Genomic DNA, 25,011 nt, shown 5'->3' on the forward strand with positions numbered 1-25,011 from the left:
CACATACAATGTAGAAAGATTACAAATTATAGATAAATTGGGTGTAAAAGTAACTAGCACACAAACGTTTAAAAGGTACAACTGCAAAATCACCATGACTTAATATAAAAGCATTTTAATAAAATTCAAGGTCATTAAATCCACCAATGATTTAATATCACGAATATAAAAAGGGCTGTGATTCTCTAGGTACACCTTTTTAATTTTTGTTATCATGCTTCACTAGACATCAATCAGACTTAGCCATAGTACCGTTTCGTCGCTTATTACATAATATTGATGTAGCGCTGAAGAGGATTAAAATGGCATTTATATTTACCATTTCAATAAAATTACTTTCCGTATCAGATTAGAAAATAAGAGATTTGGGTTAATTAAAAAGGAAAACAACGCACCAGAACAAGTAAGAAATGTACTTTGCTGACAATTTTTAGTTAACAAGCCAAAACCAAGAAAAACAACAAATAGAAGTTATACAATAAAATGTACAAATATCTCAGTGAAAAAAAATATGCTATGTAAATTCTGTTAGAAAATAGGAAAATAAAGCATTCAAAAATTTGATAACTCCTTGATATCATTAGATCCATACTTTATTTTTCTAAATAAATACAATTTATATTTAAAACTATACACACGTATGCAAGGATTCATATTAAAAGGATTCATTCTTTCTATATATGCTCTTAAACTAATGAAAATACTTCTTTTAAAAAACCTGTATGTCAACTCAAGATTGAAAAAGTCCCTTTACTTAAAAAAAAAAAAAAAAAAAAAATTCAAAAAATTATTCTGAGGCACTTGGGTATACAAATAAAGCTTCCCAAAATATTTTTTCAGAATGAACTGCAGTTCCGAAATTGTATACACGTGTGCTACAAATATATGGATTGCTTGGTACTGGAGGATATGGGTTAGCAGTCGTTCTGGAGAAAAAGTTCTTCAATAAACAAAGCCATCATCATTTAAACCAATGGAATACTTGTGCCATGTTGATCAACCTTTAGAACTTTGTCCCAGGCGTAGATAATCACCATAAAGTAAAAATACAAAACATTAAGTGCTAGAACAGGCAGAATAGGAAAACACTACATATAAATGCACTTGATAACTGCATTTTTTTTTTTTTTTTTTAGATTCAGTGTCAATGAATGTCATCCTGCTGTGAATTATTTTGGAAGCTTGCTGCTGCTGGTGTCATTTAAGTAAAATTTAAGATACTTTAAGTATGATTGCATAAAACAGATGACACTGTTGCTTTATTAATAAAAAAAACATTTCAGAGCGATAGAGGCATGTTTAACCTTTGCATGGCAGAAAGGGAAAGAGAATGTTCCCTTGCCAAGTAGTGCAATGCTCCATATTCAGAGACTCAAAGCTTTATAATAAAGTTATGATGAGATATTCAGGGGGAAAAAAAATACTCCGTCCATATAGCATGAAACAGTCAAAATTACACAAAGTATCCTCCTAAAAGTTAGCACGTAATTTTTTGTTCTCCTCCCGTAGTGTTTCAATTTCAGCGACCAAACTTTCGTTGACAGAATAGCGTTCAAGTAACATGTGTATTTCACTCTGAATAGAAAGGGGTGGGGGAGGGGGAAGCAGAAGTTTAGAAATGTATCAGTAATTAAAAATGCACAGGAGTTAAAAAATAATAAATAAATGCATAATAATTACTTTATGCCATGGAGAAAAAAAATGCGCACAATTAATAATTAGGACATGAAAATAGATCATGCAGGAACAAATTAGCATCAAGAGGAATATTTAAGGAGCTATTAATCATTGTATTTAAACTTTTAACACAAGCAAGTTTTGTTTTTTTAAATGCATTTAGCGGTGAATTTGTATTATGCATTGATTAAATATATATATATATATATATATATTTTTTTTTATCCTGAGCAGTCATGTTTAATAGAAAACTGTGATAGGGTTTTTTTTTTGTTTGTTTTTTTTTCTCTCTTACATACATTTCTACCATTTCAAGCTAACAATTTCAGCATTTAGAATGGACTAAAAGAAAACAGACTCATTTGACTGAAAGTCCTGTGGACAGCTCATATTTCCTGATTCAGCCCGTTACGGTCTTGTTATTACCCGAGCTGCTACTAGTGCAGATTCTGGTCTATTTCTGAAGTGAGCACTTTCATTGGATGTTCCTATAGAGCTATGACTGGCGTAGCTAATGTTATATGTCTTGCCGCTCTGTATTTGGCTCATTTGGCTTACTAAGGTTCCCTAGGAACACTGAAAACTGAAGAGTGTCTTTGTTTAAAATGATGGTTATCACACTAAACTAAACTAAAAAAAAAAAAAAATATATGACCAGCATGCATACTCTGTCCTAGATTATAAAGTTGACGGATTCGTACACAGAACATAAAGAGAACCTATCCCCTCCTTTGGTTCTCTTATATAAATGTAAGGCTCCCTGTGCACTGGCAGTAAGAATTTCACTGTCCGCCCGTAACCTTGCTGATAACCAACACTGACCATGCATGCATACTTCCAGAGGAAAAACTATTTTACCTTTCCCTTCTGTCAAATCAGAAAACTACCTGGTACATGAGAACATAAAACGGCAGGTAATATTTATGGCAATAATTTATATTATGTGCGGAGCAGCAGACACAAGAAACGATTACAATGAAAGTTTTAAAACCAGTGAATAAATGCGGTGTCATGGGAGGGCTGCTTTCCCAAAACAATGAAGAACAATTTTCTGCCTGCAACGTAACAGCTCAAGATAATAAAATCTGACAACCTCCTCACATTCTTTTTTAGATGGGCTTCTGGTTCATGTTTAAATACTGTATTGCAGAAATAAGAAGACCTTGTTTTTTTGTGTGACCCTCTATTTATTTTTTTTAACAATTATTTATTCCTTTTTTTCCCAGAAGTTATACAGTAAGTAAACCAGTATAAGTGGGAACAAGTAACCCATAAGTAAATGACGTATGTACAAAAAGATCATCAAACCTCAAGTGATTACTAGTGCTAAAATAATTTTTTTTAAAAATTATATATACAATATATATTTTACATTGGAACAGAAAATAATCAAATAATCAATAAAAGTTTTCATGTTTAGTAGGGCGTTTTTGAGATTGCCATAGAACAGAACAACTGTCTTTACAACTCCTGCATTGCACCACGATTGTTTTTGGTTGTTTTTATTTTTTTAAACTTAACATCCCTGTTTTATTACACACTGTGAAATGAACCTTCCGTTCAGCAGTGTAAGCCATTAAAATAATATTAGCTGAAACGCCTATAAGAAACTTATAAGGCGAGTTTTACACTTCCTTAATAACTTTATTTCACAGCTATGCACATATTAAGTTTTATTGCGACAATTCTTTCCCCCTAAAAATGCTGAAGCAGCATGTCTTTAGAGTGTTGCTTCCACCAGCACATTTAATATTGAAATATTTCTACAGATTAACACAATATAGTTGTTTCCATTTGAACACAAAAAAAATATATATATATTTAAAGTCTTTTGTTATTTTCAATACAGTCAAACAAAACAGAAAGACCGTTTTGGGTCACATAGTTGTCGGAACAATAATTTCCATTTTACGTAGTAGTGTACTGTCAGTCAAACTTTATTTAATATAGCAAAGGTTCAGCTGCAAACCCAAGGTTTATAATGAGTAACATACAGCACACTGTATTGGGTCAGTCAGGCATTAATCCTGATTTAAGGAACCATATCGTTATTTTGGAATTAAAGGGCCTCTGCAATCAAATCACTTCTTTGTGCAATTGAAAGTGCTTTACATTCTGCCCGTAGATTGTGTCGCTAAATTGTATTACATTTTTTTAATGTATCGGCTGTATTTTGATTTATTTAAAAACAAAATGCTGAATTGAAGTGTTATTTTGTCTTAATCAATAATTATTTGCAAACAGGTTTAGAAATGCAGAGCCTTGTTACGACATCGGTTAAACTGTTGGAAACATTTCCCATATTTCAGCCATCATTTGAATGGTTTCCAATAATACTTGTCTTTTTTCGGGGAAGGCCAATAGTAGCTTAATTTGGAAGAACACGACAGAATTCTATTTTTAAAAAAAATATGTTTTGCTTGTGCTTTTTTACTTTACTGTGTTGCACATGAGTATCTCTGAGAAGCTCAATTAGAGTTTGAAGTGGATCTTAAAACTAAAACAACGCAATTCCAGGATGGCCACCTCCTCACAAAAAAACCCAGTCTAATGGCAATTACAGCAAACTTTACTAAACCAATATGAATCTAATTTTGAATGTGTGCACTTAAAGCGATTTTCATGTGATGGAAATCCTTTAAAAATCTGTCAGTTTCTTTTATTATAATAGTTTATAATAGGTGGCTCACATAACATGCTTTGATACATACCGACTGCATATGAAACTGTTTTATCATTTCCACTTGCAAATTCACTATATCTCTGTGACACGCTTCCCTAAAAGATAAAGAATAGGTAATGTATGGTTTACTGGAGATGGATGTAAAAATTCAGAATTACACAATACAATAATAAAAATGAAAACATGCAAAAATAATACATAAATATTTAAATACAACAGCTCCACAAGAAACCTTTGTTCTAAGACATATTTTCAAAGAGAAAAGAAAAGAAAAATAATTAGCTGGTCTTGAGAAATAAAGTTGTGCTAATCGACTTAAAGGGACACTCAAGGCACCAAAACAACTTCATCTAGATGTTTCTTTCCAAGCCAGTTTAGTAAATGGGTCTTCTCTCATCCAATCAGCGGCATCTCTGCCTGACCGCACTCCACATTTACTGAATCTGAAAAGTCAACTTTGGGGCTAAACCATTCTAGTGCCTCCAGGGGCATCCTCACACCATAACTTCATTTATATGTTGTTTTGGTCCTGCAGTGTCCCTTTAATCCCACTGTTTGGTTAAATACCTTTAGGTTACATCCCACATAATAAATCTTTCTATAACGAAACTGGTCGGCATTTTAGGAAGGGCTAATGCTGCTGAATTCTAACTGCGACTACACAAAACACAAGCAACGAGGTTCGGTGTATACAAGCTCCACATTGCATAAGGAATACCGAAAACTGCAAATCTTTTATTCCATTCTGTAGGACGGGAGGAACCAGAAACTCCAGAGAGGGCGGTTTTCAGCCATTCAAATCTCTCGGTGCTCTTCCATAATGCAATACATTCTTGTAAGTTCAATATATATACATATATATATATATACATATATATATAGAAGGCAGCTTTGTTCAGTGCAACAGTGTTGCCCTATAATTTGCTTCATTTGATATTTTCCCTTATGTAAATAAATTGTATTACATTGGTACATGAAAAATATTCTTTGTATGTTTTAGTGAAGAATTTTAACACTTACTTCATTTGATTTCACACTACATTGTTTTAGAAGTGTTTATACACATTGCATAGATCAATCTTGTGATATTTATAGATTATAATATTTACAGTGACATAATACAGATTTAAAAAAAAAAAACATCTGCTTTTCATCAAATCACTTCTAAATGGTCTGCATTCAACTGGTGGACACACCCACAGACTCTAGGAAACATAACTAGTAGAATTAGGTATGGTGGTTACTTTGTGTAGAACAGTGATTTTCAATCATTGTGCCTCATGCCACCTCGAAGTGTTTAACAAACAATTATTTCAGGGCTACAATAGGTGAATGCAGTCCTTAAGTGTGTTTTTTATTTTTTTTTTATGTATTTCAGCATTACAATTGGGATTCCCATCTGGCAACCAATTAAAAGGAATAGGTTAATTTGGCTAGAAGAATGCATCTCTCTATAGTAAGGTATGCATTAAATTTGGTTTCTAGGTTGCTGATGAGAGTAAAAAGAAAAACTAGTAGGTTTGCCTAAAAAAAAAAAAACATATATAAAAAAAATATTGTGTGACTTGGTCCAAAAAACAGATTGGGAATCATTTGCTTAGCACGACCTGTTTTTTGCCATTTTTGACCATGTACATTTAAAAAATAAAAAAATAAAAAAAACTTAGGAATATCATTGATATTCAGAATATTGGTAACAAAATATTTCTAGAATAATAAGCAATTCAGACAGTACTTTAAATGATTGACATAAGTTTAAGCCACACTTGTCAAAGAGTTTTCATTCTTCTTTTTGATCCATTAACCATAGCGTGGAGGATCAATAACCTACGTGACTATTTTGAGATGGCTGGCTGCTTTCTAAGCCTCCTGCATTTAAATATAAATGGGATATTACATCCAGACAATAAACTATATTTGATAGAATACAGTATTTTAACTCCTAGGAGGACATCAAATTTTTTTTTTTTGTTCCTTCGATTTTTGCTTTGTTTTATTATTTAATATACTGCTGCAGAATATTACTTGCCAGAGAGCAGAGCATCATTGCAAAGGAAATAAATTACAAAATATATTTGTGTATTAGATTTTAGTTAAATTATAATATGGTTACAATTTTAACGATGAGTTAACATCTGACTCACCGGGTATTAAAGCACCGTATATTTAAGTCACAATATTGACAAGCGATTTTATTTTGAGATAATGGTCTCTTGAGGTGCCTAGCTCTGTAGATTTACACATGTGGTTCACAGGCTTTCAGACTCAACAGCTGCCGAGAATTCTATTTGCTAAGAAGACCCCCCCCCCCCCCCCCGAGTCCTATCACACTGCACAAGGATGGAAAGGGTCACAGATCTCCACTGTCTGATGCTTTTCTTGTGTAGAACTTCCAGACACAAACCCATCTGGTAGACTGTCGTGTCAAGTTATAGTAAGGGTTTTTCAGGTCATTCCGAACAAGATAATGCAATATTTGCAGATTCAGACGGTAAACTAGTTGTTTCAACAGCAAGACAAAATATTCCATGTAATTCCCTTTCTAAAAGACTTGTAAACTATAGAAATTGAGCAGCTTCCTAATTTTTTTTTATTTTTTTTTATACTGAAGTTTGCTTTCAATATATCTGTATCAAATATATTTATACACACATATTAATGCAATAAAAAGTTTCTATATTTCAACAAATTTTAGACCTGTAAAAAAATGTAATGTCATTCACCAGAATGATGGACAAAACAATAGGTCCCAAGAAAGGCCTAGGGTAGAATGAAACATTAATAACTAGAACATATCCTTTTTTTCTTTTGTCAAGTCTTAAGTAGCCATACTACATACATTTGTGATTTGGCATGAGTAGTTCAATCCTATGGTTACTTTCATGAATTTAAAAAGCACAAAAATTGTGCCCTACCCTCACCCTTTTTATAGTGCAAAATAAATAAGATTACCGGAAATCATCAAGTGTTTCTTCAATCATATTCTTGATGAAGTTAATCTGAACAGATGTTAACGGAGCTCCACTTCGGTCGCTGGTGAGGGAATCTGCTATTTTTTCTGACAATGAATTTGCAACCTCTGTGCTGATGGATGCAGGTACCTTGTAGGGAGCTAGAAACAGAGAAATCAGTGTGCCACATAAATGTCTCAAACTATTTTGTTTTATATATATATATATATGCCCAATTATAATAGAGAAATATACTTAATTATCACATAAAACTAGCATATTTTTTTGAAAGCTCTAAGCAGCACTGCCAGTACAGCTCATTGTAGGGGGTTATGAGGCTAATGGGTCTTTAAGCACACCAATGTTTTACGTAGCATGCTTAATGCTAATGTTTTGCATTATGCCATGTCAGAGAGGGCCAAGCTTTAGATTGTTGGGAGAGATACATTTTTTTGTCAAACCATTTAAAATGGTTAGACACAGTTTATAGAGGATCTGTCACTCCTCTGGACTTTACATAATTGAATTTAAAAATAAATAAATTAAAAAAAACTTATAAATTGAGTTAATTATTTTCCCCCCTCTCATTAAATTACTTACCTGATTGCAGTGCCATGATCTCTCAGCACTGGCCCAGTGTCCTCCTATCTGTCACGGCAATGGTGGAAATCTTATTTTGCGTGCCCTGCAAGTGCCGTGCACGAATTAGGGTTTCCCCATTGGAAAGTATTTAATCAATGCTTTCCTATTGGGATTTTAAAGACGCTGGACATCCTCATGCAAGAGCTTCAGGAAGCGCCTCTGTTTCACATTGCAGTGTTAAGGAAACAGGCGCACTGCACCCACACCACTTCAACGAGTTGGAGTGATATGGCTGGCTATAGTGTCCCTTTAAGACAAGGCAAAGGAAAGCGGAAACAATTGCGAATGAGGGAGAATAAAAACCTTTTTTAATTTCTCCTGTTTTCTGTAATGTTTTTTCTATGCTGGTTGGCAGGTGCAAAGCACAGAACAAATGACCATAACTGGCAGGGAGCAAAGATAGAGATGTCAAGTTGCAGAATAAATAGTTGTGGAATTCTACATTTAATTTTATTTGTCACACATACATATTAGTTAAATACGAGATAAGTATTTGTAGTGGTTAGGGTAATCTGTACTTTTTAGTGTCTAGTCCTAAGATGAAAATGCATCCCACGACACACAATCTCCCCTAAACGGTTTTATAACTGGTGAAGATAACAGGAAGATAAAGCGAACAAGTCAAACTCAAAACCTACAGAAGTGACAAAGTTCATAGATTGTAAGTCTATCAGGTGTAGTTAACCTTTTGTAGAAAAATAAATTCATAAAATAGTATCAAGGTAGCAGAAATCCTAATGGAATGCCCAGCCAATGAAATATATTAAGACAAACATACTGGTCGTGCTTGACTTTTACTTTAAGATTACCAATGGTCCCTATGGGAGCAACCACAGGCCATGCCACTGGCTTCCACGTGTAACAGAGGAAATTAACATGTTGAATGCGTGTGCTCTTATTCAAATACAAAAAAGGTAAACAGCATTTTAAAAAGTGTGATCCAGTCCATAAAACAGAATTCCATTGCTGAAACACACAAATGTACATGCATATTTCTACGAACTGTGGATCATGAAACGTACTGGATCTCACTCTTAACGGTTTCTTTTTAATCAATGTTTCTCATTAGACTCCGATTCCAGTAATTTTCCAAGAATAACTGATGGTGAAACATGCACTACTGGTAACAATCAAGCAGATTTTCATTCTGAAGGCATTAATCACTAATTTCACAGATGTGTGATTTGAAGGAAGGATTTATAATTCTGAGCTCATCAATGGCCTTACAAAGGCTTTATTCAATCTTCATAAGAGTTCTTAAAATTATTTTTGTGCATTGGCACAGTGGAAACAGAGAATGTGTTAAGTCTGTTCCATGCTAGTTAGAGAACATCTAATAAGGACAGTATTATAACACTGCCATCTTAATGCAAATAATTATATTTCAATTTAAAATGTACTTTTTAAGAATGTTAGTTATCAGCCAGTACACGTATCGTGTAATAGAAATATTGATTTTTTTTTTATTGAAAATATTATATATAGTTAAACATATAGTCCATGAAAAATACGGTTTTAAACCTAAACCGTTACTATGTATTGATAGAAATCTTTCAGAAAGTGGAGTGGAGATAAATGGCAACAGAAATCTTCACCAACCTTATGAAAACTAAACTACTTACTTGCCACCTTGGTGCCATTTGGAGGAAAATCAGGTTTTAACTGAGACATAGTTTGCTTCCCTGTTCTTTCCATTGCATCTGGAGTCCGAGATAGAGGAACAGGTGAAGTATTGAGGTTAATCAGCTCTGCAGTCTGTATTTTCGATTGCTTTTAGAGTGACAAGAAAAAGTCACTAAGAAACAGGTCATCAATATATCTTAATACACTCCAACCCTATCCCCAACAACAATTCCAGTCAAAATAAAAAAGCCTAGTCCTATCACAAGAATTTCAGAAAGTATGCAAACCCCAACAAAACATATACAACTGACTAAAAATATGCTCAGTCCAAATAACAATTCAACAGCGTGGAACCCAATTCTACCAACAGATTGATGCAACAGATTTTGGTGCACCAGCAATGTTTTTTTACAAAACTATATTTTTAAAATCAGAGATTAAAGGAACACTTAAAAAAAATAAAAATGAAATATAAACACCAGCAACAAAAATACAAGCTATTTAAGATATACCCCCAAAATAAATATGTACACTTTTTTGGCATGCTTTCTTTGGATGAGATCTTGTGTCTGCAGCGACCTCAAGCTGTACCCATCTTCCCCAGCACAGACGTTCTGTGGCTGTCCAATCACAGGCTTCCCAATTGCTGAGAAGTATTTTTATGACAGGAGTTCTGAGCAATAGAGTGCCTATTAAGTTTAGGAAGTAGCAGGACTGGCTGCCTTAGGGTAACTTGGGGTGTACAAAAAAGTGCTGATTTTTATTTAAAGATGAAGTACCTGTGTTTGTTTGGAGTGTTCCATTAATTCTGGGGAGGGAAGATTAAAATAGCCACACAAAAAAAAAAAAAAAAAGTGTTATTTACCTGCCAGGCACCTTCTTTCACATCTGATTTTGAAAAATATGGCTTTGTTGTTTTCAGCTCTGTCTCTGGACTTTCGTCTTCTTCTTTAATTGGACTTCCAATTATTAGATGCAATGGGGATGAATGTATACCTTGAGAGTTGGCTCCAACAGGATTTCTTCTTGAAGGCATAGAATTGAATTGGGCATGATAATCAAGATCTATAGAGGATTCAAAACACACAAAACAAAAATCATCACCACATCTGCTGTAAGGTAAGTAAATAGTACCATAACACATACACAAATGAATCTGAAGTAGGGAACAAACCTTAAAATGGTTTTACAAAGAAACTTGTGTACCCCAAATGCCTAATACATTTTTGCAGCATCCAAAACCTATAATTTTCCATTTTCAATAGACCATTTTCTGACTACAATTCAGTGTTCGAACAGCATCGAAACAATTTCATTCTCCAAACGTTCCTTGTCTTCCATTACATTTTAGAAATCCAATTATATTTTACTGATAAAAATCGATGAGACCTTTTTTGGTCTTAAAACCTATATTCCCAAATGTAGCTCCAATCTTCAACGGAGTTTTGGCAGTTTGCAAAATAAAAATAAAACTGCCGCAATATTGTGCCCCCCACCCTCTCTGTGACATGATGCTTTTACTCCCCCAACACAGAAAAGGCATGCATCTTAAATTAGGTTTCAGTGGAATAGATTGTAGATGTTTAAGCTACAATTAATATGTTTATTAAACATAGAGGAATTTAATTTTGTGTTATGTTCACTTTTAAGAGAGATCGATTAAAGGAATATCTTTCTTCAAAGGACAATAAAATTAGTACCAATACCAGTATAAGCTGGATAACACAAGTCCCATCCTTGGAAATTGGTGAAAGCTTAAAGTACGCTTACTGGTTCAATATCTTGATAATATATAAAGCCAAGAGGGCTGCACTCCATTGAACATGCATACATTATAACTGTGCTTCTGAGGCCAATTCATACAACATACAAGATCCAGCACATTCACTAAATGCCAAACTAAAGCAATGAAAAATAATGTGGTTACAAACTCCAGGAACAAGAATTTAAGATTGTTTTTGCGTGCCTGTACATTTATAAAAGTAAGAGGATAAAATAATTGGTTCTACCTCCCACCTTTACACCTCTCTGACATTACTTCTGTTTGTAAAGATTCCTACTGAGCATAAAGAGAAGACAGAAATATCCAGAGCTGCTTAGAAACAGTAAGGCTACTAAATATTTCCTCCCCCATAAAATCTCCCTCCTTAGCTGCAGTATCAAGTCATTATTTATCATAATGCTGCAGCCGATATTAACAGCTTTTTATTGTGAATGGAAACATACTGCTGAGATTTAAAAAAAAATTATATAAAAAAAAATCTAATAGCTGGATGAGAGACCAGACAACACTCCTGAAAAACCACTACCTGCAAAGCTCCACATGACAAATAATACTAAAAAAAAAAAACAAAAAAACGCTTTCCATTCAATTGTTGGTATATAACCTTCCTTCTACATGAACAAAACAATTAGATTCTTTCACGTGAGATATATATATATAAAGGAACACTACAGGATGACTATGGATTTTTTTTTTATTATTCATTACAGAAAGGGTGCATTCAAAGTATATTTAAAAAAAAAAAAACAATCAATCCTAGATTTCCTGCAAAACTCCAAACTATACGGGATATGCCATGAACTCTCCCTAAACCAGGAACTGACAAACACATTTCATACTTTCTATAACTATCCCATAAGCAGTGGTTTATGGATGCTGCAAGGGCTTCTGGGGTTTTAGTTCAGCTTTTAGCATTCTACAGCTTAACTACAGCTCCCAGGAACCAGGAAGTCATGACATTCTAAACAGCAGTATTTTTGGAGCAAATACAGAAAAACTGTAACATGGAAGGTATGAACAGAACTAATTGGATTATAGAGAAAACCTAATTAGAAGTAAGATTGAGAAAGAAGGAAGAAAGAAAAACAAAAAATAACCAAGTGTGCGTTGTTGGCTGAAATGTCTCTTTAACTGGATAGAAGCCAATAAACCATGTCTCATGTTTCTTAATGACAAACAATTCCTATAAAGTGGGACAATGTTGGTATATACTTCTTCTATGACTTTTCCCCCTTCAAGCATATATTCTCTCTGCAGCACATATTCAAATGATTATATATAGTAATGCAAGTCACAATAAGTAGGTTGAATAATTCCAGTATGAATAAACACCACATCTATCTGATTTCACCCAATCCCTTACAAACACAATAGGACTGTGAATGATGCACATTTACATTTTCCAATTAAATATATTTTTGTGATGTTTGAAATAGGGAACCCTAGTAAGGTCCTACAAATATGAGGATGCATACCGTTTCCTTTAAAGACAAAGTCCTCAGCTCCTTTAAGATGAAGTGCATCTGTAAAAAAAAAAAAAAACAACACTTAAGGACTTCGCTATTTCAGTATCAGTATAATTCTTTGAGATTTAAGTTATGTTCTCTATCACAATATTTGCATATGTATTCACACAGTGCTATTCCTTCTCTAGTCACATACATCAAAATTAAGAGAAAAAAAAAAATCAAACAAAAAAACAAGGCTACTACATACACACACTGCACAAAAAAAAAAAAAAAAAAAAAATCCTGGCAATTTAAAACAATTATATTGCTAAGCAGCTTTAATGATGCCAGGATTGTACTATAGGGGGAGGAAAGCAACGAGATCCCCCAAAACATAACACTGCTATGTGGGAAAACACAAAGAAAGTCCTGAAAAAAAAAAAATATATATTTTAATATAGTTAAAAGGACACTATAGTCACCCAGACCACTTCAGCTCAATGAAGTGGTCTGGGTGTCAGGTCCCTCTAGGGTTAACCCTGCCTGATGTAAACATAGCAGTTTCTGAGAAACTGCTATGTTTACAACTGGGGTTAAGCCAGCCTCTAGTGGCTGTCTTCCAGACAGCCACTAGAGGTGCATCGGAAAAGATTGAGGCATATTATGCCTCAATCACGCAGAGCGTCTATAGGAAAGCATTGAAAAAAAGGATGCTGACGTCGGCAGGGGAGGAAAGGAAAGGGAGCCCGGCGAGGGAAAAGGGTGAGTAGCTAAAGTGTCCCTTTAAGTTTCATCTAGGAATGTATCTCACTATTTGGTTTTGTATGTACGTATGCATATATGTTCTACTTGTATATCTACTATAAGACCCAGCTTAGTGTGATCTGATATACATGGCAATAATGCATAGATTTTCTTAGGGGTTTACAATTACTGCACTGAACTGTAAAATTCTGGTTGAAATCGATGACTTCAGTCACATATTGGCTACTTTGGCCTACAATTCACTACAATCTGAAAATTAGTAAATAAACCCAACTGTTTTGGATAGCTCCTGGTTCCATTTGTGTTTACGATTGCTAGGTCTGTGGACATGTACATTAGGTACTTTCCATAGTCCATTTGAATCTTATTATATGGCACTCCAGATTATAACTTTTAGTAAAACGTTTGCCTCTTAATATTGCCGTAAGCTTCGAAAAGTACTATTATTTGTAAGTCATGGATACAGCCTGGATCCTGCAGCTTCCTTAGAAGGAAGGATCTCAATGGTTTACTTCAAATTCCTTATCAGTAGCAAGGTGAGGCTCTGTCTGCTTCACCTACATTCAAAACCTACATTAACAATAAGGTGCAATACAGCAAAAAAGTGAGCGTGAATCTTCCACCGTGGGTCCATAAATGAGGATGTGGTCCAGCAAAGTGTGGAGTTGAGCTATCGGGCTGGTGTCCCCAATTATTCTACTTTTTTCCACTTTAATTGTAAACATTGTGAAGTGGAATGCTATGTGGCTCAATATAAATGTAAACAGAAGAGGTGAGAGCTCAGAATTTCTCTCTCTATATATTTACCGAGTGTAATGTAAATGTAAATAAGCTGGCTCTCATTCCCTCACACCATTGACAAAGTAAAATAAATAAAATGCTGGCATCAGTTTGACAGCCGACACGAAACGCAAACGGAATTCCTTTATTCTTAAGGTGGAATGCCACTCCCTGGAGATAGCACGCAAGTTAAACACCCGGTTAGTCCTGTAAAGGTATCAGCACAGCAGCAAAATCACACACAGTAATTATTAGCAAAACAATCAAGCCACGCAATGAACTGCTATAATATAATAGGAACATCATTTTGCAGAGGTATAGTTAATAAACTCAGGACCATCAGATCATCAACACATTCATTTTTCACACGGGTGATGCGTGACAAATTAATTATGCCACTGGTTGCAAAATTTAAAATTCCAATTTAGGTTCTGGATGCAGGAAGTGCTGAAATGCCCAGTAAGCACTGCCATAAATAAAAAAGGAAGAAAGAAAGAAAGAAAAAATTAAGCTAGTTAATATTTAAGGGGTCAATATGAATATAAGTAATCTAAATGATGGGAGTTCCCTTTAATAAGTTACAAATATTTAGTAACGTACCATCCTTCACAGGAGAGAATATGTCACCTAAGCTACTTCTTCCAAACGAATCCATGGATTTTAATTCAGAACTTTTGTTGTAAACATTTTCTTTTGATGGGATTACATCAAGACTGGAACTATGTGGTATACCTATATAGATATTAAAAAAGAAAATGTAAAATAAAAAAATAAAAAAATGTAACTTCACTTTAAACAAAATAGATCTGCGTATGCTAGTGCAATTTAAAGATAATTATTTAGTAAATATCTTCTTATCCAAAATGAAAATGACAATGGCAGAACACACACAAACCTTCTTACTTTATACCACAATGCTCAATAAAGAGAACAGCAAACCACAGCAGAAGCTAAAATGTACATTATCGGTATATAAATCAACAGAGAAGAACATTATGTGAAAATCACTTCAAAGGCTAGAGTCTGAATGCATTAGGCATGCATAGAATTGTAACTGTCTATTATTAAAAACCATTTATTAAGCTGTAAGGTAAGAAAATCCAGTCCATTGTTGTTTTAAAAAAAAAAAGAGTAAAACAGACCATGTTAAAGCGGCACTGTCATGCCGAATCCCGGTTTTTTGTTTGTTTTTTTAACCCCTAAAACGCGAGTAGGGGCATGTCTACTAAACAGTGAGCAGCCAGTGGCTGCTCACTGTAAAATAAAATCCCTACTATCCGGCCCCCGCCCCTGCGCGGCGGGTGGGGGCCATAATGATAATGAGGGGGGGGACCTACTGTCATCCCATCTCCCCCCCCCCCCCGGCCCCAAACCTGGGCGGAGGGTGGGGGCCATAAAGATAATGAGGGGAGACCTACTGTCCTCCCCCTCTCCCGCCCCCACCTCTGGGCGGCGGGTGGGGGCAATAATGACAATGAAGGAGGGGGGGGGACCAGATGAAAAAGAAATAACCCGAGCGCAAAAAAAAATAATCCATCTTCACCCATGGAGGGCAACGCGCAGACTGAGCTCCGCAGGGCGGGGCAGGGCATATAAAGCCTTACCCCGCCCTGCAATTAGGCTAAGAACACTCTGATTGGTGGGTTTAAGCCAATCAGAGTGCTCTATGTCATTTTACACAGCGTGGGAAAGTTATTTGGAATTTTCCCACGCTGTGTAAAATGACAAAGAGCACTCTGATTGGCTTAAACCCACCAATCAGAGTGTTCTTAGCCTAATTGCAGGGCGGGGTAAGGCTTTTTATTGCGCTCAGGTTTATTTTATTTTATTTATAGTTCGACGGGGGCCGGAGAGTTGGAGGACAGTAGGTCCCCCCCTCGTTATCTTTATGGCCCCCACCCGCCGCCCAGGGGTGGGTTCCGGGGGGAGGACGGAGGACAGTAGGCCCCCCCCTTCATCATCATTATGGCCCCCACCCGCCGCCCAGGGGTGGGGGGGGAGGACAGTAGCCCCCCCCCCCCTTCATTATCATTATGGCCCCCACCTGCTGCCCAGGGGTTGGGGGGGGGGGGGGAGAAGAGTAGGTCCCCCGCCACAGGCTGCTCACTGTTTAATAGACATGCCCCTACCTGCAGTATAGCGAGTAGGGCCATATTATTTACTAATACTAAGTAATCTTTACTTAGTATTAGTAAATTTGGCTGAAAGACCAATTTAGATCTTTCAGCCTTTTAGTAGATAGCTCCCTGATACCGTAGGAATTAGGGAGTTATCTACTAAGCGGCTGCAAGATGCAGCCACGGCACGAATAGGATCGGAGTTTCATTCATTCGAATGAAATTGCGATCCGAACAAAGTGCCGAATTGCGTTCTAAAACAAACGAACATACTGTTCTCATTCAGTTAGAACGCAATTCGGCAGTTTCGTCTAAAAATGACAGGAAGCATCGTGGGAACAGGGAGGAAAGGTAAGGATCATGGGAAAATTGCTCTGACCAGCGGAAATTAAGCACACTTTGCTCCTCCGCTGGTCAGAGCTGGTCAAGCGGAGGAATCCTCCATAAGGCAAAGAGTGCCTACTTTGTCTTATGATTTTAAAGAAAACTATAGCAGACAGGAAGAAACGGAGAACAGATCCTGAGAGAGGGAGGAAGAGATTGAGGAAAGGTAAGTTCGGCATGACAGTGCCGCTTTAAATATATAGTTGTAACTCAAGTAAAGCACTCTCCGATCATATATGTAGGTTTCTACATAAAAGCACAAAATAACACAAAGCCTTCCAAAGTACTGTACGCAGACAATAAGAAGTTGATCAGAAAATCACTGTGAATGTAAACCAGTAATTTTTCATATAAAATGTAGTTATTTTGCTGCTCCTTTAGGATAAAAATAGTTGCGGCTTAGAAGAATACTTAAAGGGACACTATCTCGTCAGGAACAAAAAAGGTGTATTGTTGACAGTATAGTTCTAAACCACCATTAAGTGGTCGTCCCCCTATATGTCTTTACTAAAGCAAAGCATTAGTTTGGCTGAGATAGTCAATTCTGTTGATCCCAGTCAAGGAAGCGGGGTGGGGGCAGTGCCAAACGCCAACCTGGCCAATCGGCATTCCCTCATAGAGATGCATTGAATCAATGCATCTCTACTGGGAAACTTCAGCGTCTCCCGCATTGACCCTGGAATCACCTCTAGTGGACATTTGAATTGTCCCTAGGCTGTAATTCTCTGAAAAGGCAGTGTTTACATTAAAAGGCCTGCAGGGACTGACTTTACTCACCATAACAACTACATTAAGCTGTCGTCGTTCTGGTGACTATGGTGTCCCTTTACAGTGGATCGGTCACCCAAAAAAAAAAAAAATAAATAAAAAAAAAACATTCATCTAATCTGTTTCTATCTGATTCCCTATGTCTGAATCACATTTTGCCCTTAGCATGCAACATTACATAAAATACATAAAGAATAGTAAGGACTACTTTTCTTAAGTATAGCAGTCAAGCCGACAAAACTTGATAGTGGGTGGAGCGTAAAGCAAGGCTTTACTTCAGTTGCCAATCAAATGTACCCCCAAAACAGAAGGCAGTCCGTTATAGGCAGACAACAAAAAAAAGGAAAACCAATAAATAAATAAATAAAAATTGATAGGGACTTTAAAAATAGTGATCACCGGCTCCTAGTTAACTACAATTCATTTTCAGCTTTGCCATTTAGAGCTGAATACAATAATCATCCAGCATGTTTATGATTCCATGCTTTGTCTAGGTAAAAAAAAAAACCAACAACACTATTTAGAATCCCATCCCAACCATTTCTCTCACGTCTCAATAAACCCTAAAGTGATAGCAGTCTATCCTTGTCATTCGTCGCATTTGGACCAAATTTATTTAGTCAATTTAAAATAATTTGGGTGAATTATGAAGTATATGCTCTAATTTTGTCATACAGAGAGAATCACATACTCTGTCTAGGCTCATACTCCAGAATCCCTCTACAGAAAGTAATAGGAGTACTTCAGTAAAATCAGCCGTAGACTAGGAGCAACAGACAAAGATCATAGGTCTGTAATTTGCTACAGTTAGGATTCATTTAGGTAGATTTTTTTATTTTAAAAGAAAGCCTTCAAGCACCATAAGAACTACAGTCCAGGGTAAGTAATCAAACCACTTTGTAACTTACCTGGGGTCCCCCAGGTGCCAGTCACCTACTCCCATAGAGGTGGAAGATCCTGCAAGAAGTTACATTGGCTCAACTGAGGTAAGCCCTTTCGTGCAGGGCCAACTCACTTTCTGAGTGTCAACTGAGCACTTCCATCCAATGAGTACCCTTCCTACGCCACCAGACTTTCCTCAGGGCAGTTGTAATTGTAATGGTGCTTGATGTATTGATTTAACGCATCATCCATCCAAAAGGAATACTAATATTACTACCTCTACCAGTTATAATCATTTAAAAAAAATAAGTAAAGAAATAGGTAGTACAAATTAGCCTAGAGGATGCAAAAAGAAACTTGAACTTTTGTGAGATGGATATTGAAATATGTTTTTAAATCATAGCAAAAACCCCAATCTACTGATAAGGAGTGTAAATACAACATAATACTAGCTATTTGCATGGCACTATGTGAAACTTAATTTAGTGAACGAGTACTGCATACTGTTTATTACATCCTGCATTGTATGTACTTAGCGGGCAGCTAGACAATGTAATTGTCAATAACAAAATTAAAATCATACTAAATACAGCAAAACATTTAGAAACCAGTCTTATTTTAGTGTTTCAATTCACATATAAAGGATGAACACTAAATGCCAATTAAAAAAAGAAACCGAGAATTATAATGCCGCCTATTATAATGGTGTCTGGCACAGAAATTATTTCATAATGGATATATGTGGACAACACTAACTTCTGAGTTCCAAAAATAGATGCTACGGATTAAGGCATGTGAGTCCAGAATATATGAATAACTTTTCTTTACAATTCAGAGCGGATATTTTTCTTTTTATAAACTAAGGGTAAACATTAGCAATTTAGAAATTTCACACATTAAAAGAAGAATTGAAACATTGAAGAAATCGTATCCTGACAAATAGATTTCTAAAGAAACATTTTCACTTTCCAACTTAACGTTCAGCCCTCCTCAATGCACAACACATTAATATATAATACAAGTAAACAAAACCTTATACCCAAAATGTCTTCACTTTGCTCAATTCCTCTGCTATCCAGTGCTGGCTGAGCTAATGCTGAAGACATTGGCGATGGCAAATCTTTGATTACGTTTGCACTATGTGTTCCTCCGACAATAGATCCTGACTTGGTGGAAGGTTTCTTATTCATAGAAGAAGAGATCAAAGATGATTTACTTGAAGAACCTTTACTACTCTGTGTGTAGGAAATACATAAACACATAAAAATAAATATAAAAAACATCACAGACTGCACTTTGCATTATAATTTGACAAAGATGCATTAATCAGATTATAGCATACAGACATGAAAAACAAGATACTTTTAACCCCATAAAGATCATCTTTTGATCCTCTTAGGACCACGGCAGTTAATAAGTTTACCATTTCAAGCTCAGACTTAAATAAAATGATATAACAGATACATGCGCTGAAAACCAACAAAGCATTTTGTTTATCCATTTAAAAGGATGTCCTTTATCTCACCTTGTAACTATTGCTGTGTTGAAACTGAATGCATTGCACGGATGTTTTGTGAGCACTGACTGTCTTCACAGGTGAGCTTAACATTCTTAAATCATACAGGTAGATTTTCCCACGAGACGAGCCAACAGCAAGTGTTATTCCATCATGCATGTAATCTAATGCAGTAAGAGGTGATTCGGCCACAACTGACTGCAGAATCCTTAATGTAAACAAAACAAGCAAGATCACCACTACTGAAAAAAAAAAAACACACTTCCACGCAAACAATGCAAAACATTAAGAAAAATTCACTAAAAAGCAGAAACAGCATCAACAACTTCTGTGAGGACAACAAACTTTACATAAATTAAGTGGTAGGGACTGGTAAAGTAGATAAGATCAATTCTAACTAGGCTTGGTCAGAATTTTAAAATGAAACCATGAACAAAAACAGAATTCTGAAGTCCTATCTAAACCACCTTTTCAGAAGAGGTTTTAGTACAAGTGAACTCTAAGCATCACAATTGCTATAGCTCACTGTAGTTATGGTGCTTTGAGTCTTTGGGTACTAACATGCCTCCAGTGCATGTATCCCAAGGTTAAATCTATACAAAATATGCACTTGGAGCCAAAGTCATATTTGTGCTCTCATTTTGAATGTAAAACAGATTTTACATGCTGGCTCTGCTAGTGTGATAGTCAGAAAAAAAGCTCTGCCTGATAAACTAGGACAACCTTAGTGTATAATGCTATACAAGTAATGTGACAAATCACCAATGAGTAGGTAGGTCAACTGACACACTCATTCTATAAGTGGATCACAGTCTGAGGTTTCCTGACTTAATTCTCGGACTGCAACAGAATTAGCTGGGCAGAGCCGACTTCAAGACTTTGTGGTTATACTGCTCATGAACAGTTTAGTCCTTGATGTAAGCAGACATCCGGGGTTCTCTTGGCATCATAACTTTGTTTTGATTAAAAAAAACAATGTAAACGTTGTCTCTTTAAAGCACAAGATCATGGTTTCTTAAAATATTCAGTTTGGCTACTTTGACCTTAAATGTGTAATTCACCTTGAATTCTCACTTTAGTGTATAACCTGGACAATTAAAGAAAGAAAGGCATATTAAGCTGTATTTTTAATAAATGCAGTGTATTTTTCTCAGTCATTTTTTTTTGTTTTTCTTTGCAATCATTTTAGCAATACCCTGTGCCCTGTCAAGTGCCAGAAGAAACAATATTTAGTGGAAGGGAGCGTGGATGAAGAAAAGAAAGAAAATAATTGGAGGAAAAATAAATAAATTATAACAGGTGATCTTAGATAGATTCAATTTATTTAGGATATTTACAGACTATCATGTACCGTACTTGTACCTCATTCAATGACTCTTGAAAGTCGTTTTGTACAGAAACAGCAAACAAATGGTTCATGTGACACAAGGAAATTTAGTTCCATATTTAAGGCACAACGGACTAGAACAGATATTCACTTGTGTACCTTGTATATGTAAACATGGTTTATGTCCTGTAACCTGAAATAAAGCTTCATAGAAAAGGTTCAGTAGTTCTCAGTTTGTATTAGTTAGACCAACAGCAGCACCAAATGTATATGACGTCCACATTTGATATCCAGCTTACTATATTTACTGCTCAACAACTCCTGCTGTAAGTATAAGCAGGTAGAGATCAGCATTGTGTAATTTAAATTACCGTTTATTCCCCTTTTAATACAGAACATACAACACTTCAATGAAACTTGGTATTAGGACAGAACACTTGTTCTCAACTGTAAACTGTACTTTAAACCTCTTCTAAAATAAAAAAATAAAAAAGACACTTACTTTTTGCTGGATATATCATAACAAATAATTCTTTTATCCAGTCCTATGGTGACAAGCAGCAACTCATTCACCGGGGAAAAACATATTCCTGAGGCTGGGGCCTTGTGAGCACCATCAAACATGTGATACGGACTCTGAGTATTCACATCCCAAAGAGTTACACTACCACTGTCTGAGACTGCACCCAGCAGAAACTTCTTTATAAATGAATACTTCACATGGCGAATAGGCTAGACAAACAGGAAACACTTATCAGTGAAACAAATGTGTTCAGCAAGTCACAGATACATCATTAAAGGAACATTATAATACCCCAAAAAAATAGTTTTGCCTCAAATAGTAAGAGGGAAGAGAAGAAAGGGTTGTGCACAAAGTCAGGAATTCAGATTTTATTAAAGAAGGGGGAAACTTATATATATATGAACCAAAATGTTGTTCCAGAGTCTGTGAGAGAAGTATACTTTGGGATTTTTCACTTTCACGTTTTTGTATGCACAAATATTTAGAGTGGTCTTTTAGGTTGCAGGACAGCCCTTTAAAAAATTACAATTTTTTTTTTCTACAGATCTCAAGGCAACACGTAGATAATTAAAGAGTTACATAAAAAATGTAAAAAAAAATACAAATAAACGCCTCTTCATTGCAGCACCTCTGATGTCAACATGATTTTGTCCAAACACATCTCAAAGAGAAGCACTGTGGACTTAATGTACATGGGCAATAAATGCCGCGATGCGCACATCAAATGCTTTATAACAGAAGCACTGAAATCAGGGGGCAGTTACTTTTTCAACAGGTCATATACTCTTTTTTTTTTTTTTTTTTTAAACTTATTTCAGCACTAAACTTTTTGAATTTGCATTAAACTCTGTATTCATCAAATAAATCCTTTAAGATGTTCCATGGATGATAATAGTGTTCTACAGTATAATCACTGTAAGAGCTGTTTTCCTTCTTAGGTGCATGATTTAAAGCATAATCTTGATTTACAGATTCTATTGACCTGTGGTTGTTTACAGACTACAAAAAAAAAATAAAAAAAAAATTGCATGACGCATGAAGTCTGTGACAATTTAATTTCAGTAGCAACGAATGCGTCTAAAATCATATAAAGAATGTGAAAATATATACTTTGATTTCTTACTTTAAAACCCCAAAATATGTATTAATTTGAACTGCAAACACACAAAAAAAAAGGAATATATTTAAATTGAGTACAGTCAGTACCTGGCTGCTTCCATGACCAAACGGTGTGCAGGATAAATTGGTAGTTACATTATGCAATATGATTTCTCCACTCAAAGAGCCTGAGGCCACATAGCAGTCATTCCCATTAAATGTAACACACGTTACTTCATCCCTGTGATCCTGGAAGAGATCAGCTGAAATAAGAACTCAGAAACAAATACATTTCCACTCAAATACATCCTGGCTTCTCAATCTGGTGTGAGATGATTCACCACCTTCAGGCTACTCAGGGATATTTGAGATTTTGTAACCGCAAGACCTTACCTTTAACGATCGATGAAGTCTTTTAGATTTCAAATCCCATATGTTCACAGTGCTATCGAGACCACCACTGACTACATACTGAGAACTTGAATTTAAATTTACACAGGTCTGCTGTTTCTATAAGGGAAAAGATATAGGTGATCATAATGTAAAAAAGCGATATCACACTAAAATGCCTACGGATGTCAAGGCAACACGTTGATAATGTAGTATGTGGCTAACATACTTAAGAGTCTAAACAAAATACTGCATATAATAAGTAAGAAGAGTAGGAACAGCTGAAGCACATTGCAATCCTATGTTAACCAGTCTGAAATGTATTTTTTTTATGCATTGAACTAAACAATGAGTTATGGACCAAAAAAAAAAACTAACAAGAATGATGTAACTACTAATAAACTAATCTCATTCACACAGACTGTCTCACAGATAAAGTTAAAAGAAAACTAAATTAAATGAGCCATTTCTTGGTGTGTGCACTTGATAAAAAAAACAATGACTATTTGACCGATTTAGCAAAACTTTTTACAATTCATAATAAATTTACAGATTAAAGTTTATTTCATTTTGCAGTGGTGAGGACTATAAAGAATCTTTAATGGAAACCAACAAATAACAGGGGTTTGTTGAATCACGGAAATTTGAAAAGGGAATTGCATGTATTGGGCTAAAAAAAATGCTGAAACTGAAAAACTGAAACTAAGCCCTTTTCCATCTTTGATATTTCCCCCCCAAACAGTGCAATTCCCTTGACATGTCTCCAGAATTTAAAGTTTAATTAATAAACGGGGCACTATAACCTGGCGGAAAAAACAGAACCTCAACACAGAAGATTCCCAGATATTCTATGGCTATAGATGCCCTAATTTTGCTATATTGTGTAAATATATTTCCATAAAGTGTAAGCTGGCATTTCCCCAAAAGGGGTGGCTTCTATATGAACCCCCCTTTTTGTCTATACCAGGGGCTGCCTATCCACGGATACTGTATTTAATTTAAAAAATTTAACAAAGTTCGTTTAGCTCATCAATCTACACAAACTATAGATGTAAAAGAGGGTCAACAACAAATGTCTAGAAATGGTTTTAATATACAGTTTGTTTTGAACCCTCACTACCCCAAGCAATCTGTCATATGACATAAAAAAAAAAAGTGGAATATTTTTGGATTTCCACAACAGTTAACAATAACTCATGGCAATGGTTCCAACTATATGGTTAGATGAACAGAAATCCAACATTCTAAACTGGTCACAGTTATTTCTAGACCTCACTTAACACATTTTTGCGGTTAGTCTTCCAATGAGAAATACAACATAAACCATAATATTCTAGGCTTTGTAAACACTAAAGGAACAGACCTATCAGTGTCAAACAAAACATCAATGCTGGAAGGGAATTAATGTGCAACAGACAGAAGAAAAAAAAAACACAGGGCAAATATGTTTTCCATTACATGTAGGTATGGGGTTGAGTAAAAGTTTAACACACCACTAAGACTTTTTTCATCTTGACTTACAGATTTAGCAAACATGTAATAAAACGAAATATAGCGCATGTCCTACAATACAATATATGAGCTCTAGAATAGCTGAAATAAGGCATTTTTACTGGCAACCCTGAAGCTTGAACTCTGTAAACTAAAACTTTAG

The 25,011-nt window shown here is 35.4% G+C and overlaps 1 protein-coding gene across 2 annotated transcripts in view; it reads right to left on the reverse strand.

Annotated features, from left to right (window-relative positions):
• Positions 1 to 562: 562 nt before the first annotated feature.
• Positions 563 to 25,011, reverse strand: part of NEDD1 (NEDD1 gamma-tubulin ring complex targeting factor) — a 46,860-nt gene continuing 22,411 nt past the window's right edge. For both annotated transcript variants that reach the window (XM_063447166.1, XM_063447165.1), the window contains exons 4-15: positions 23,361 to 23,477; positions 23,076 to 23,216; positions 21,849 to 22,078; positions 20,029 to 20,227; positions 19,543 to 19,738; positions 14,953 to 15,084; positions 12,835 to 12,882; positions 10,442 to 10,641; positions 9,576 to 9,723; positions 7,313 to 7,472; positions 4,389 to 4,455; positions 563 to 1,575 (exon numbers count right to left, since the gene is read on the reverse strand). In XM_063447166.1, coding sequence (XP_063303236.1) covers positions 1,471 to 1,575; positions 4,389 to 4,455; positions 7,313 to 7,472; positions 9,576 to 9,723; positions 10,442 to 10,641; positions 12,835 to 12,882; positions 14,953 to 15,084; positions 19,543 to 19,738; positions 20,029 to 20,227; positions 21,849 to 22,078; positions 23,076 to 23,216; positions 23,361 to 23,477 — 1,743 coding nt within the window. In that variant the 3' untranslated portion in view covers positions 563 to 1,470. The remainder of the gene's footprint in view (positions 1,576 to 4,388; positions 4,456 to 7,312; positions 7,473 to 9,575; positions 9,724 to 10,441; positions 10,642 to 12,834; positions 12,883 to 14,952; positions 15,085 to 19,542; positions 19,739 to 20,028; positions 20,228 to 21,848; positions 22,079 to 23,075; positions 23,217 to 23,360; positions 23,478 to 25,011) is intronic.

This window comes from Pelobates fuscus, chromosome 3, assembly GCF_036172605.1.
Source record: "Pelobates fuscus isolate aPelFus1 chromosome 3, aPelFus1.pri, whole genome shotgun sequence".
NCBI lineage: Eukaryota > Metazoa > Chordata > Amphibia > Anura > Pelobatidae > Pelobates > Pelobates fuscus.